This window comes from Gasterosteus aculeatus, chromosome 8, assembly GCF_964276395.1.
Source record: "Gasterosteus aculeatus chromosome 8, fGasAcu3.hap1.1, whole genome shotgun sequence".
Taxonomy (NCBI): Eukaryota; Metazoa; Chordata; class Actinopteri; order Perciformes; family Gasterosteidae; genus Gasterosteus; species Gasterosteus aculeatus.
The window spans coordinates 12251234-12266744 of NC_135695.1; the positions used below are offsets into that span (position 1 = coordinate 12251234).

The 15511-nt window shown below is 42.9% G+C and overlaps 2 protein-coding genes across 6 annotated transcripts in view; one reads left to right on the forward strand and one right to left on the reverse strand.

Moving 5' to 3' along the window:
- LOC120823917 (homer protein homolog 3) overlaps positions 1-11317 on the reverse strand; it is a 33248-nt gene extending 21931 nt beyond the window's left edge. For 3 of the 5 annotated variants that reach the window (XM_078108228.1, XM_078108227.1, XM_078108226.1), the window contains exons 1-4: positions 10781-11278; positions 2130-2286; positions 628-759; positions 322-429 (exon numbers count right to left, since the gene is read on the reverse strand). In XM_078108228.1, coding sequence (XP_077964354.1) covers positions 322-429; positions 628-759; positions 2130-2286; positions 10781-10785 — 402 coding nt within the window. In that variant the 5' untranslated portion in view covers positions 10786-11278. Of the gene's footprint in view, positions 1-321; positions 430-627; positions 760-2129; positions 2287-8688; positions 8735-10780 lie in introns of all 5 variants that reach the window. The other 2 variants (XM_078108225.1, XM_078108224.1) reach the window with 1 other exon arrangement.
- Positions 11318-14033: 2716 nt separating this feature from the next.
- ddx49 (DEAD (Asp-Glu-Ala-Asp) box polypeptide 49) overlaps positions 14034-15511 on the forward strand; it is a 5130-nt gene continuing 3652 nt past the window's right edge. The window contains exons 1-4 of the mRNA XM_040183833.2: positions 14034-14324; positions 14623-14746; positions 14910-14995; positions 15138-15259. Of these exons, the coding sequence (XP_040039767.1) occupies positions 14210-14324; positions 14623-14746; positions 14910-14995; positions 15138-15259 (447 nt within the window). The 5' untranslated portion in view covers positions 14034-14209. The remainder of the gene's footprint in view (positions 14325-14622; positions 14747-14909; positions 14996-15137; positions 15260-15511) is intronic.

Sequence of the window (15511 nt, forward strand, 5' to 3'; positions counted from 1 at the left end):
TGAACCTTATTTTGGTGCTCAAAGCACCTTGATACTCAAAATAAGAAACAATGTCCAATTACTCAGAACCCCCTTGTTGGCCGTTTTTAAAATTGCATTTTCCTTTCAGAAGAAACTGTGTGCAGTGAGGTCTTTTGTGGATGCTTTCAGGTCAGCAAATAAAAACCTTTCATGCGGGGATTTGTTGGTATGAACCAGAATCGCAAAATGCATTTATTACAACCCACTACGTTTCATTTCCCAGAATTCCATATTTTGGCTGATAGGGATCCGTCAGGATGTGTTGTAGCTTTGATTTCAATCAATCAAGAAATAATTTACCTCTGGTGCTGCAATGTCGAGTGCAGGGTTGGCCAGTTCAAACCTCTCCTGAGATTTCTCTCTGGCCAGACGGGCCGCCTCCTTCACCTCCTTAAACTGCTCTGCAAACTGGGACCGAGGAACAATGTCTAGATCATTCTTAAATCACATCAAAATGAATGAATGAATGAAGATATATATATATATATATATATATATATATATATATATATATGTATTTTTTTAATCGTCTGCACCTCACCCTCTCCATGTAACATAGAATAAATGAAAAGGTCTGTTGTCGAGGTGTGTGGGACCGAGATTTACCTGCTGCAGCTGCTGCTCTGTGGAAAAGCCCAGACCATAAACGGTGTTGGCACGACTGTCGGCCCACTGGCCAAACTTCTGGGATGTTTTGGTGAAGGTCATGTTGGGGGTGATGGTGCTGTTGATGATGGCCTGACACCAGAGGGAGTAAAAAAATATTAGGAAAAGTGGGATATTGTTGTTATAAATAATATGATCCTGCAAGGAAATCATTTTGCCTAAAGTACGTAGATTATTTATATTCTGCATTTTCCTGTAAATATGGTGCTTTTTTTAATCAAATTATACATTTGCTTCAGTGCTGTTTAAAATGTATGTATTTATTTTGCATATTCGAGGATTTGAGTTTTAGATTAGAATCCATAAATACAGAAACATTGATCAACTATAATGTATGTAGTTATTATATTGACTATACATCTGCTAGGTTACTGAACCTCCATCTAGTTAATGTCAAGTTCTTTAAAACAGTTCAAAGAACGACCAATTTCAAGGACAAATAATTCTCAATATCCAAAATCTATTTATTTTGTCTTCAATGCCACGTTCATTATGTCTCTTTGTTATTTTGAATTTGCATGCACTCAAGCAGGAAAATATGCAGATTTTTATATGTTATTCACAGCAGGACATTACAGCAAACAGGCTGCTGTGGCTTTGAGTTTGAGGCTTTTCATCATTAGTATGAATAAATAACTCTGCTACATTAATACCACTAGCCACATTTAGATTATGCAGCTTATTAGACAAACCACTTTAAAGTCAAGCGATGCTGCAAATTACTTGATTGAAAAACATGATTTACTTATTGTTTCTCAACATTTCTGCCCTTACGAACCTACGACGAATACCGTATTTTCCGCACTCCAAGGCGCACTTAAAAGCCTTTAATTTTCTCAAAAAACGACCTGCGCCTTATAAATGGATCAATTGGTTAATGGGTTGATCCATACTGGTTGTACACGGCGCTTAAGGCGCTCTGCCAAACAGGCCAAAGCTCGTCTACGACGGCGAGATGCTGAGCGGCGCTCAAGCGCGTGAGATGTGGAGCTTGTTTCAGGGCGCGTCGGAGAAACAAAGCTGTCGTTCTCGCCGAGCACTTCATGAGATTAAAGAGCGAGAGACGGTGCCCTTTTCTTTACAGTAGCTGAACCATTTTAACGGGAAAATAAGTTATTCTAAAAGGAGCCGGAGATTTAAGGAGTGGATGGCGAGGGGGCGACGGGAGCGGACGCACCTCGCAGCATCGATCGGACCCTGAAAGCACCGTCTCCACCTCCCCACATCCCCCCCCCCCATCCCATCCACCCGCCCCGACGCCAAACGTTTGACTGCAGTATTTTATGCGCCTTATAATCCGGTGCGCCGTGTAGTGCGGAAAATACGGTAACTTGTTTTTTCGGTCTTAACCTGAAACCGAATAACAATATATTTGATGTGAACATTGGACCCAGCACTTCTACACGTGTGCCCGTGCAGTCACGCGTGTGGTCGGCTCCCACCTTCGTCCCACCGACACTGATGATGCGGTAGACGCTGCGGCTGGCGTCGTAGAAAAAGGACACCGTAACGGCGTGTTTGCTGGCTGGCAGCCAGTTGCGTTTTGTTGCCGGGTCGATCTGGAAGACATGAGCTCTGGCGCTGAAGATGGGCTGCTCCCTTGAAGACAGAAACACAACAGGACTTAATGTTTCAGTTCATTTAGGGACACATTCATTTAGAAAAAGCTTGTGAATACATCCAGGCAGAGATTTGAATCCTTTGATATTTATTTAGAAAGTTAGATACTGTAGAGTCTACAGTTAGATACTTGCTTTAAAACTTTTAGATATACGCAGCATATTATACACATTTGTTTGTGCTGAGGACATCGTGGATTGTCATATTTCTTGCCAAGCAAGAAATCAACAATATTTCTAATTCTAATTTTTCTTTTCTTCTATACTGGCATTGAACTCGTATTAATCTGCCAGCTGAAGGCTTTACTCTAAAAATAATGTGTTATCTGAAACTTGTCATTAACAGAAGCAATAAAACCCCCTAGTAACGGAGGTAAAACCCTTTCTTGGCCGACACTGGTCGGCTCGCAGCAGTCCGTCGTCGCTCGCCAATAAGCATAGTCTAAAACTAAGTACTGCGTTTTTGGAACGTCTTGTTTGCTGGTCAAGAAAGACAATTCTTAATAATAATGAAATATAATGATATAATCAAGAGCAACTGATAAGAGTACCAATAAGTACTCAAAGTAATAAATTAAACCCGAAGGCAGTATCAATGGGAGGAATAGTATCAATAAATCCGTACCGATACCCATCTAACCATTATTATCTTGTTCATCCATTTGAGTTGGAACCAATTACTTGTTTGGCAATTTAGCCCCCACCACCTCCTCCTCCTCCTCCTCCTCTTTCTCCTCCTCCTCCCTCCCACTGAATGTACAATGATGATGGATTAAGCTACAGATATGCATACATGGTCCGGGACCTTGAGGTCATTGCTGCTCTCCCGGTGTAATGAAGCGGAGCATTCGCGAACCGTTCGCAGGCCGATGAGCCGTTTCGCTCCCTCTGAGCAACCGTACGCTTGCTGCGATGACGGTGATCGAGGCTCATGGGATGATGATGATGATGAGGGACCACGCGGGGACTTCAGTGGATTCATGCAACATTACACAACTAATAGAGTGCGCACAGTGTCAATGCACGCTATGGGCCGTTCCCGCTGCAAGTCAATTATAAACTGACATTACGGAGGATAATGAGTGTGGGGAGGAGGCGCTGTTCTTTGTGTAAACAAGTTATGCTAAGCATGTATATGGGACAGCATTGTCCATGCAAAGCATTGTTCCCACTGGGTTTGGATTGGATGACTGTAAATTTGCATTTAAACAATAGTCATTGTTTCAACAGATTATTGAAGCTACAATTGACAATAGGCCACAGCAGCACTGCACAGGAGGACGATTGTGGTGACTGATGGTACAGACGTGGGTCAAAGACCACTGAACAGCGTTGGAGTCACTGGGGGGAAAAAAAGTAGATCAGACTCTTGTTTGTGACACACTCTGCTCTTAGAATTAAAGGCAACCTCAGATGATTAACACGTTCTCCATTCAATTGGAATGATACCCATGCAAACAGATTTGAATTGGTCCCCTTTGGGGTTTAATTCGGACACTTGAGGTGGATTATTTCCACCTCAAAAGCACTAATCATGTGGCTGCAGCGTGTCAACCAGGACACTCAAGGGAACAAGCCAATGATGGATGATAAACTGGGGACGGGGGAGATGTGGGGAGCGTGCGCCAAAAGCTTAAAGTTGCCCCCCCCCCGCCGCTGGTGTAATGCAAAATATTGACCGCGTGCCCTGCCGCTGACAGGCTTAGTCAGCAGGGTGTGAATTCATTTGGTAGGGGATTGAACACAACAGACGTTTGCTTATAGGTAAAAGTCCCGCACTCCATCGTTGATGCTGAACGACCGCTCGTCCGCCTTGAGCCACCGCGGCGCATCGCGCCGAAATTACCGCCGTTCATTTGGTCCGTCTTCACGGCGCTCTGCTGAGAGCCCGTTAAGATAATCAGCTCAGACAGGACGCGTCACGCCAAAGGTTGATGATATGAGCAGATTAAAACCGGATAAATCCCTCCCGAGGTGAGGCTGAGCACAGAAGAAGACGTGTCCAACGTACTGCGGCGCAGTAGAGAGGAGTGTAGTTGGATGTGGCGCTTTACGCACGCTGATCCAATTAACATGAAACGCGTGGTGCTTAATCAAACCAGATGCTGTGAGAGTGAAACCCTGCACGGCTAAAAAGGAGACAGCTCCTCGTGTGACGCAACCTGTAGAGCTTCTCACTCAGGCGGTCATACAAACAAATAAACTGTAAGCAGCCCAACATGAATAAAACCCCTCAGGATGAGAATATACAAGATTTACATTGATGATGAGAGCAGGCTGTGATCTAAAAAGGGCTCCGATGGGGCACGATGGCCAGAACACAAAATGTGTGTGTAGTGTAGTTTAATTAAGTAATTTAAGTCGTGCACTCCACATTTGATCAAAATAAGGATCAATGGCAAATCAATAGCCAAACAACTAATGATCATGGCACAAAAGGAAAAGAGCTCCCCCAAAAATGTATTCCCTCTTTTTCTCACAGCAATGATTCTATCTGTAAAATCTTAAAATTAGGCGTCATTATATTTAACAGCCATTTGGCTGTTTAATAGAAACTAACGCATCATATTTACTTTGGCTATAATAGGAGTACCTCTACATTGTAGTCAAGTGTAGTAAGCTACTGTAAATCTTCATACATCAGTTTGGGGGTACGACCTCGTGCTGTGAGCCACTGGCCAGAACCCAGTTAGGGGTCATCTGACTCAATTATTATCAATCTATTCCTGGTCAAATATGCATTGGGATTTAAAAAAATATATATCAAACTTTAGTAATATATGAAGTTATATTATCAGACAATAGGTGAATTAAGCAGCAGAGTCTTTGTCAGCACACAGCTGTGAGACAATAGAGGGGAGACACACAGCCCGCCGGTTGCACTCCGGCCTCATGATAAATTAATTCGCTTGAGGCATTGAAATGAATTTATCGAGTTGAACAAAGAGCGTTCCCTGAAGGACGCTTGCCGAGCACGCAAACTTGTTCTCCGCTTGACAACCACTTGAATGGAATCTTTGCTCTGTGGGAAACATTACCGCTGTATTAAGGCCGTAAACAGAGGACATGCTGTGATGGAGGGACGCACATCACGGCGGCTCAGCTTTAAAGGAGCCACCGGAGAGCGAGGTGGCGCCAACAGACTTCCTCTGAGCTACGAGGCTGAATTCACTGCAGGCTCGGTTTCCAATTACTGCTCGGACTCTGATAACAGTTCATTACCTCCCCCGGAACATCAAATCACATCTCATGAATGTTATCTGACAGTGACGCAGGAAAGACTGAGACGGATTAAATAAAGACAATCAGTTGGAGTCTACCCATGTAAAGAGTGACTGGGTCCATTTAGATTATGATACCGTTTAATTAAAAGGTAGGTTTTAATCCGTGGTTCAAGTCTAAAATATTAAACTGAAAAGTCAAGTTTACCCAAATTAGTCAATGAAACATTAGCATTTAAGGGATATATGCTCTAAAGAGTCATATTTTTTATCTATTTTTTTCTCAATTAATCATTAAAAAAAACATTCTGTGTCCTTTAACTTTCTAAACTGTACATATAAGCAGTTGGCAATTATTTCCTGATGAATTTAACTTAATGCTTTTATGAGAATAACTACTTTCGATGATCTGTAACATTGTAGTAAAAAGTCAAATGGTACCATTGCATCTTTATCAGTTTACGCTGACTTGAATGGTTGCAATTGTTGACATCCTTATCAAACTGAATAATTTATGTCATTGAGTATAATTATTCTTTGGATGAGATTTGATATGTAAAAATTGAGGTTAAAACACTGTTTTCATTACATTTAAAAAAAAAAAAGAAAGTTCAATGTAGTGACTTATTTAGTGAGTCTCATCCGTGAAACAGAGGCTGCACCATCCTGTCTGGTTCTGCAGTCCAACCCAACTCATCGCTTCTGCGGTTGAGAAAATAGTCCTCAAACGGCCCATGATGGAGCTCTGCAGGCTTTAAAATAGCCTGGGGGATGGCGAAGCTATAAAACCTTGCCAAAATGTTATTGGTTGTACATAAAAGCTGAATGTTTCCACTTGAAACAGCAAATCAGAAATCCAGCAGGAGATCGGATGAGAGGGGCAAAAGGTACGTACATGAAAAACAGATATTGCACATTTCTCTGTACCATGGATGCATGCAGGGAGCTGAATGCAGCGTCGGAGTGTCTCAGCGAGGTGAACGTCGAGGTATAAAAGGGAGATGAAAGTACTCGGATCAACCGGCGCTCTTAAGCATTCATGGGAGAAAACTCAACGGTTTCTTATCAGCTGCCTACGATCCTTCATTCTTGGGCACATTCACACGAACAGAAGGAAGATAATTCTGTATTTGGCCATTAGTGCATTTTACAACTTTTAGGCCGTAATAATATATTTAATTGCCATTTTTGTCTTCGCCCTTCTAAATGCAGTTAAAAAAAAAAGAAATTTAAGTTACAGATTTATTTTTCCCAAAGAAAGTCTGTTTGAGCCTTACAGCATCTCAAAAAATTAAATATATATTGTTTTATATATATATATATATATATATAAATATATATATATATATTTTAGGACAGATTATAATGTTAGAACACAGTTTATCTACAGCAGGGGTCTCAAACTCCGGCCCGCGGGCCTAATCCGGCCCCCCCGCCGACCATAATGGTCTAGCGTTCGCCGTTCGGTCGAAGTGTATGAATATTAAATTATTCAAAGAACTGCAGCCGGTTACATTAATAACATGTTGACCCAAAAGCCTCAACAAAAAACAGTTTAATTCAGCCTAAGCGAGCGCATCAGCCGTGTGCTTCACGGAGCATAATAATAATTTATCACCATCTGTGGAGTAAGAACACAAACCTGGAACTCCGCTGTGGTTCTACATCCTGAGGGGAATTCAGGTGCACCAACAGAAAAAAGCACCCCCCCCCCCCCCCCCCCCCACCTCCCCTCTTCTTTTAGGCAGTTCTCCGTGGACTCGTTTATGGGTCGGCGTTTTCTGACGTCACAGTATGCTCATATTCTCAGTCCTGCGCTCCGTCAGGTCCAGTCCGGCAACACAACACGTTACAACTACGCACCAAAAACAGCATCTGCATCACAAGTCACCGCCCAAAGTTATCACACTAGTATGTTAGAGTGAAACATTTTCTAGAAGGTGTCGACCACCTTAACGAATAACGTTTACGCTCGACGCTCACAAGCTGACGCGGCGAAACGCGTGGAAGAATGCCACAAAAGGAACGGTTGTTCTGTGCGTTTGGCACCAACACAACAATTATCTGAAGGGCAACTCTTCTGGCTGATAATGTACTGTGGTGTCACAGTAACAAGGTGACACATAGCGTCAGTAAGTGTTCTATGAATAGGGCACCAGCAGCACTGTGGACAGAAAGAGGGAACAGAGAGAGATCCGACATGATCACGCGTGCAATTGCAGCAATTAAGAAGCGCCCCCCCCCCCAAAGAGCAGCTGGTTTCTCTTTTCTTTCTTGACTTTTATGGAGTTGTTGCTGATTAAGCAATAACGTGTGCCCTTTAAACCAAAATGTTGTGCACCGCAGTGCCCTTGTCCCTCTTAATGTAACTAAGGCTGAGCCAAAATATGCCCATGCTTGGCCTCGTGCTGAAGAGCCGCTCACACAAACATGCAGGCATGAGCACATCTGCCATCACACAACTGCGTCGCACATCCAGTCCCAGTGCACCCGGGAAACATTGCTGAAACACACGCGCTCATTCACTCACTTCACTGTGCAGGAGTGCCAGGTGACGTCGCTTCTACTTGTGCTTCAGGAGGAAAATATTGGAAGCCATCAGTACGTGCAGGCCAACATTACCATACGTTTCTGGCTACTTTGCCAACCAGTTCTTAAGTCCGATTATTCATCATCAAATTATCCAGCTTCGGAATTGAGGAGTTCGACATCGAGACACACGGCTGTTGGCGTGGCGACGGCTGGTTGTGGCGAGCAGGGACTCAAACGTTACAGTGTACAATGTGCAGACACCGAGAAGCGAGAGACCCGCACGGATGCGATGAGGGTGGAAAAAGAGTTTGATGATGAAGGGATTGGGCGGATCGATCCCCAAAGAATGAAACAGGACAAGGGAATGATTGCACGGTTGCATTTAAAAACAGATCTTAAGAGCCTTTTGTGTTGACTTATACTCAAGTTAATGTTTTTGTTCAGCCAAATATTATCTATATATTTCCCACAGTGTCATTAATGATGAATAAATAAGTACTCAAGGCTGGCAGTAAAAGGTACCAACCGCAGTCAGTTAATGTTCAGCATCGTTTTGGAGGAGAGCAAAACTAAACTTGAGTTTAATCGCCATACAGAGCCACAACACAGAGACGATGTGCAGTTTGTACCTCTCTCGATGTACCGGAAACATTTTACAGCTCACAGGAAACTCCTCTGCAGCACAACGTGGGAAAGAGGAGGAAAGTTACACAGAGAAATATACCTGTTCAGTTAGTGAAGTCCTCGTGAAGAGAATTCTGATCCCGTGTGATAACGCAATAATGGTGCAGTGCAGCTTCCCCTAATACCTCAAACAAGACTACGTTTGGAAACTACAATTCAAGGTCGGTCAAATGAGTCAGTGAATAATCCATGAAGAGAATCACACACGTTCATTGGCAAAAAACAAAAACATAGAAGCAATGTGAGCAGCTCTCATAGAGGACGTGTTGACGTGTGAGTGCAGAGGCTCCTTACATGTGGAGAAGAAATGCAGCTTTTTGAAATCTTTCTATTATAAATCACAAATGTGGTTGAAACCTCTGGTGAAGCAATTGCTGCACTTACGCAGGTAACAGAAAAAAAAATTAACATCCTCATTTAATTTAAGACTGCCTCTCCTTAAATTTACATATTCCGTCTTTTTTTACAGCATTCGTGGGCACGAAGAGATGGTTAACTACTTTGGGGCCAACTATAGACAGCATGAGAGCACTTATCCAGCTAATCATTATGTTTGTTAACCAAGCGTGGCTGTTAATCAAGAGTCTCCTCCTCCAGGTGCTCGCTTCCTGCTGCATGCCATCTCCGCCGGTCACGAGCTGTGCGGGTTACGCGGCCGTGCAAACCCATCATTTACTCATATAAAAAAAAGATTCTCGCCATGACCTTCACTTGGACCAGGTGACTGGACTGCATGTGTCACGGAGCAAGCAGTGCCATTCCGGCGCAGATGTACCATTTGCTGATACCAAGCGGTCTGCACCCTCTCCATAAATGTGGGGGATAAATCTGGGTCAACGGATTGAAGCTGAGTAAACATAAAATCATTGACCTCGTATTGACGTTAGAGGACGCTCAGACACACTGTGCTCGGTGCCAAGAGGCCTCGTCGACACACAGTCCATCTTGAAGTACGTCGGTCTCTGTAGATCTGGAATGTGGGAATAGAGATATTCCCCGTAACCTTGAACAGTGTGGCCAAGTAGTCACGGGTTTAAGAACATCAGAACCGATGCCGCATTCTGACGCTGTGCTATTTAAATGCAATGTCGAGGTAATGGTATGTGTTTGGAAATTGGACTTGTTTGGTGACCAGTCGAGTGGTAGCCTCAGCGCTTAAGATCTTAAGATCTTACGCTAGTCTGAAGGACACACCTTCATGGCCTTTTGAGTGTTCCAGGAACAGATTTAAACAAACATTTAGACATTTTGGAAATGCAATTCACTACTTTGCAATACCTCGGTGTCAGCAAATCCAGCATAATGGCCAAATAAACAGTATTTGACCAGCTATGACGGCATTGAAATGCTTCCCGAGGAGGATTTAATACATTCAGTCATTTGAGTGGCACCTGAACTAAAGCCTCATAGACCCAAAAGGTGCAGGCGGACAGCACAGATGGTAATGTGAGGAGGGTTCAGGTGTGTGTGAACCAAAGAAGGCCTGCATGTATAATTCAACAAACACACACAGGTAAAGAGCCGGATCACAGCAAACCAACCCAGAATCCCATGCACAGCCACCGACCTGGAAGTGCTCCACGTGATTGTATTTTTTAACAAGTTGTCAGCTAAAGTTAAGTGTAATGCTGCGATGGTTTTCCAGCATGTCAATTTTGCCGGGTCACACGTGTCATATACGTCTAATGTTTGTTATATATATATATATATATATATATATATATATATATATATATATATATATATATATATATATATATATATATATATATATATATATATATATATATATATAACAAACATTAGACGTTCCTTTCTCACTAACTGCTTTCTGAATGTACAAAAGAAAACAACGCAGTTTCACAGCTTCAATAATGTTCTGATCGCTTGACTTAAAAATGAGAGAAAACGCGCTTTTAACCGGAAAAGGGCGTCACAACAACGTTCACTTTTTAAGCAGTTCACCATTTGAACAAATCACTTCCAGACAGCTGTAGTGCGCAATCCGAACCTCCCAGAGGAAACAGTCTAACTTACCCCATGCTCCGAGGATCTGGATGCTTTTTAGGACGGATTCCACTCACCACCGCTCCACGTTGTCTTTTTCTCCTTGATTTCCAGGAGACAGATTCGCCTTTTCCCCGAAATCCTGGCCGCAACTTACATCTCCGACAACAACAAATAGACAAATCACTTCCGACTCCAGACTTCCCTATTTCCCCTCGAACTGTAGTCCTCTCTTCTCAAGTAGCTTATACTACAGCCCGCCTGCCTTTCTTTGTCCGCGGGGTTTCCACGCCGAAAAGCACCGCCGATGTGTGTCGTCCCGATGCGTAATTACGCACCGCGAATCGGTTGGTTCGGTCCTGCGGGCCGGGCAGGAGAAGGAATGTCGATGAAAGTCGGGCAGCACGGTGCTTTTGGCTCAAACCTCGTCCAGGACTTGTGTTGTGCTCCCTTCCCGCCCGTGTGCCAGATCACGCTGGGATCCCATTCAACTCTCGGTGGGACCGTCGAGCCTCTTAAGCGCCATCTGATGGCAATAAGTAAACTACGAGCGAACCCAAAACCCTTAATCCACACTCCACTCACATATCCGAATGTAAAGTAGCACATGGGGAAATATTTATGAGGTGCGGCGTGTTAAAAGCTTAAACAGAAGCCTCAGAGTCAGAGTCAGATGTACAATGTTATCGCACGTTATTTTAGATACTATAAACATAGAGATGCATCGTAATCATATCACATAGGAGGGATACAATCTAAAAAGAACAGCAAAATAAGTATCAGGCTGTTGATAATATGAGAAAAATGGATTACTGAAAATCTGCTTCTAAAATAGCACAACACCAACATTTACATTAAGTCTATACGGGAATATTAGTCTAATTAGAACCTAATTAAACATGTAATCAAATGACTGCTGTTGTCATCTAACTGAAAATACTCTAATATTAAGGATAGCAAATTAATTTCTTCTCCTCAAAACATCAGGCAGAATACCAAACCAAACAAAAAAGGAAAGAAATACGCTTCCAGCCAAAGTCTATATGGGAATATAATTGAATTTTTCCAATACGTATAGTATACATAGTTTATAAAATGCTAACCTCATGCAATTTATAAGATTTATGAAATCTATTTCCTTTTTTCTTATAATGTACAATCTGACTTAGTCTGACATGTTGTAGTTGGAAACATAAATTAGCACACAAATGCACTTATGTACAATAAAGATATAATAATAACAAATTGTATAGTTATTGTTAAGCGCAACTTGGGGACATTTAAAATGTCCATGGAGCTTTAATTGGCAAAACTGGAGAACGTGTAACACTTTTACTTCTTGTTAAAACTCCTCAACTTTCCCTTAAAAATAGTTGAAAAGCACAGCAGCTACACGGTTAGAAGGAGCTGCACTTCACCTCATTAATTCATGCAGGCCGGGTTTGAAGTCACCCCTGATTTAAAATAAACTATTTATTGCATGTGCACGGGGTTGGACATGAGAGAGCAGAGCATTAAATGTAGTGGAAGAGCGAGGGGGGGCTCCTGTGCACTAACCGTTCTGCTCAGTGGCCTGTTACAGCGATGCAGCTGACTGCTGTTTTGCAGGGAGGCAGCAGGGAACATGAGATCTCTACCTCACATGAAAACAACCCTCACGCTCATTTAGAGGGACCCTTTTCAGCTGGTCCGAGGCAGTTTGCAGCACAGCTGGACCGTCCGGGCGGGATGGAGCTGAACCTCCTGGCCTCGGCCTTTCACACAGAGGGTATTAATCACCTCTGGCAGCCACACACACGCATGGGCATTTATGGAGAAAATGTGCTCTCTTTCTCCTGTTTTGTCTGCGCAATGAGAGAAAGTCCAACCAGCTATGGTGACCGCGGCAACATCTTCTATACTGCAAGTATCGTCTTGACAGAGAATCTTAGGAGGAGGTCAACAAACCTGCTTTGCAATTAGTCTAGAAGAAAAGGATGTGGGTGCAACCCGCCGGAGTCATTCTTGAATGTCAGACCAATGTGTTCAAATCAGCTTTGTGAAAATCCGAGGTTACTTCCAGCCTGATTATTTCAGATCACTCAGAGGAACACATCAGTGATAGCTGGAACAGATGGCCAGTCCAAACTAATAATGCAAACATAAACATTATATCACATTATCATGTTGATAGTTTCTGGGTTAAAATCCACTAACAGACATTAGCCACCTCCAGATAATTGGTGGTTAAGGATTACTGCATGTTCGGGCTTTTACAAGGTAAAATTGGCTGTATCGTAAAAGGAATAGTTCAATGATACAAAATAAATATGATTTTCGTAGTGTTGGCTGTATTGTTGTGCATTTGTGTTTCATTATCATGTGGTAAATTACATCGTTAAAAAAGCATCGTGACACCAGACTACCGTGTCTTGTGGAAAGAAAAAAGTGTTCTTATGTTGTTTCTTCGTTCTTATGCAATCTCTATCCATTGACTGAGATGTGACTTTATTATGGTTTGTAAAAAAATAATCTACTATCAGTTCAGTAGGCTAATGCATATGGCTGTAACACAATACAAGTGTTTATTGCTTTCTGTATCACAAATAACAACCATTCATTTTGAATACTGAAGCACATAGCTGATGTACAGGAGGAGACGCACACAGGCCCACGTATCAAAGCTATGGGTTTTGCCTCCTGTTGTGCAGGAGCACTGAAGAGAAATACTGGTGGAGAACTATAGAACTGGAGCCATAAACATCAGCCTATGATGTCGTACAAGTCTAGACAACCAACTCGGCCAAGCCGGGAAGTGCCCCAAAGGCACCACCTGGTGAATGTTTTTGGGGTTGTTTGGATGATGGCACATTTGATTGTGAATATTCACCACTAAATTAGAATATCAACTTATATTCATATATTCAAATGACAAGGCACCGCAGATCCTGTAAGTAAGCGGACCCCACAGCATGGGTATACACGTCATCAGGTGTTTTTTTACTTATTAATCATTTATGTATTGTATTATTATGACTAAAGATAAGGCTGTATTGACTCCTTGTAACACATTGTTTCTACACCTTAGTATTGAAACTTTTCTTTATGTAAATATAGTAGGCCTGGACATACGAATGCCTAAACATTTTACCAGCATGTAAAATGTGACCTTGTTGAAATACAAATACTAACCTAATGCGGTTAAAAGTTAAAATCAGATAATGTATTCAATACCGGTGGGGCCAGCCTATCAAAACGTTACATTACATTTCTACATTCTATCAAAATGACCAGCAGAGGGCGTCACCGCGCATGCGTCAACTCGAGTCTGCTGTTACGTCATCACATTGCGACTGTAACACCGTGTAGCACACGAGGATGCTTTTCTCTCCGTTAAAATTACGCTAGATTATTTCAGATAACAATTTATTAAATACACGGAACCGTTCATTTAGCCCCAGAGAAGGAGATAAAGTGCGAATGGCGGACTTTGCGTCGCTGGGTCTCTCGGACTGGCTGGTGAAACAGTGTAAACAGCTAGGAATCAACAAACCCACCCCGGTCCAGGAAAACTGCATGCCCGCTATACTAGAAGGTAAGACAGCCTCCGTTCAATCACCAGGTTCGTATCTGTAATGTTAATATCGTCTGGACTGCTTTAGGAGGATCGAATCAGCAGTCTCGCGTAGTAATTCAGACCTCCCTTAAAAAAAAACTGTAATTGTAATGGTCAGATTGAATCATGCAAGACAACACGTAGGGTCGCGGTGTGTGACTTTGCTGACGAGGAAAGCAACAGTACATGATCCGTTTGCTATTCGGGATGAGCTCCATGCTGAGGGAAGCATTTTAATACGTATAGAACAGATGCATTAAGGTTCTTTTGCTTCCAGGTCGGGACTGTATGGGCTGTGCTAAGACCGGAAGTGGGAAGACCGCAGCCTTTGTGCTTCCAGTGGTGCAGAAACTGTCAGAGGACCCATATGGCATCTTCTGCTTGGTGCTCACTCCTACCAGGTCAGTGCTGAACTGCTATTAAGATTAAATGTATTTGTGATCTAAAAGACAAGTAGTCAGGACGGGTTAGCGTATGAATAAAGAACAAAAATTCCATCACATGTGAGACCTTATTAAACCTTGAATTTCAGCTGACTCGCATGTATGTTGTGATGTCGTGCAGGGAGCTTGCCTATCAGATTGCAGAGCAGTTTCGAGTGTTGGGGAAGCCGCTGGGTTTGAGAGACTGCATCGTCGTTGGTGGAATGGGTAACTATTTACTACGAGAGTCCGCTTTAGTTTTGAAGCACCAGTGCAGCAATGCTACTGCAGAAATTGATAAAACAAAAACTGCAGGTGGTTGTTGTGAAACGGTATCTGAGCCTCTCCTCTGTGCTGCCGTTTCTCACAGACATGGTGCGTCAGGGCCTGGAGCTGACCGACCAACCACACGTAGTCGTGGCGACGCCCGGGCGGCTGGCCGATCACATCCGCAGCTCCAACACCGTCCGCATGAACAAGATCCAGTTTCTGGTCAGTTCAGGGGGTTCGACGGGCTTTCAGGCCTCGTCGCTGCCAAACCTCTCGTGCACTTACGATCTGTTTGGTCTGTGGTTCTCAAACTGTTTCTGTCAGGTCTCCCTTTGAGGACATTGTGAGACCCCCAAACCTCTCGAACATAATATCGATCATAACTTTACTTTTCCACTTGTTAGTTTTATTATATTTCCAAGTAAAAACATTTCAAATATTAAAATTGAAGCCGGCAACCGTGCAAAAATGTTT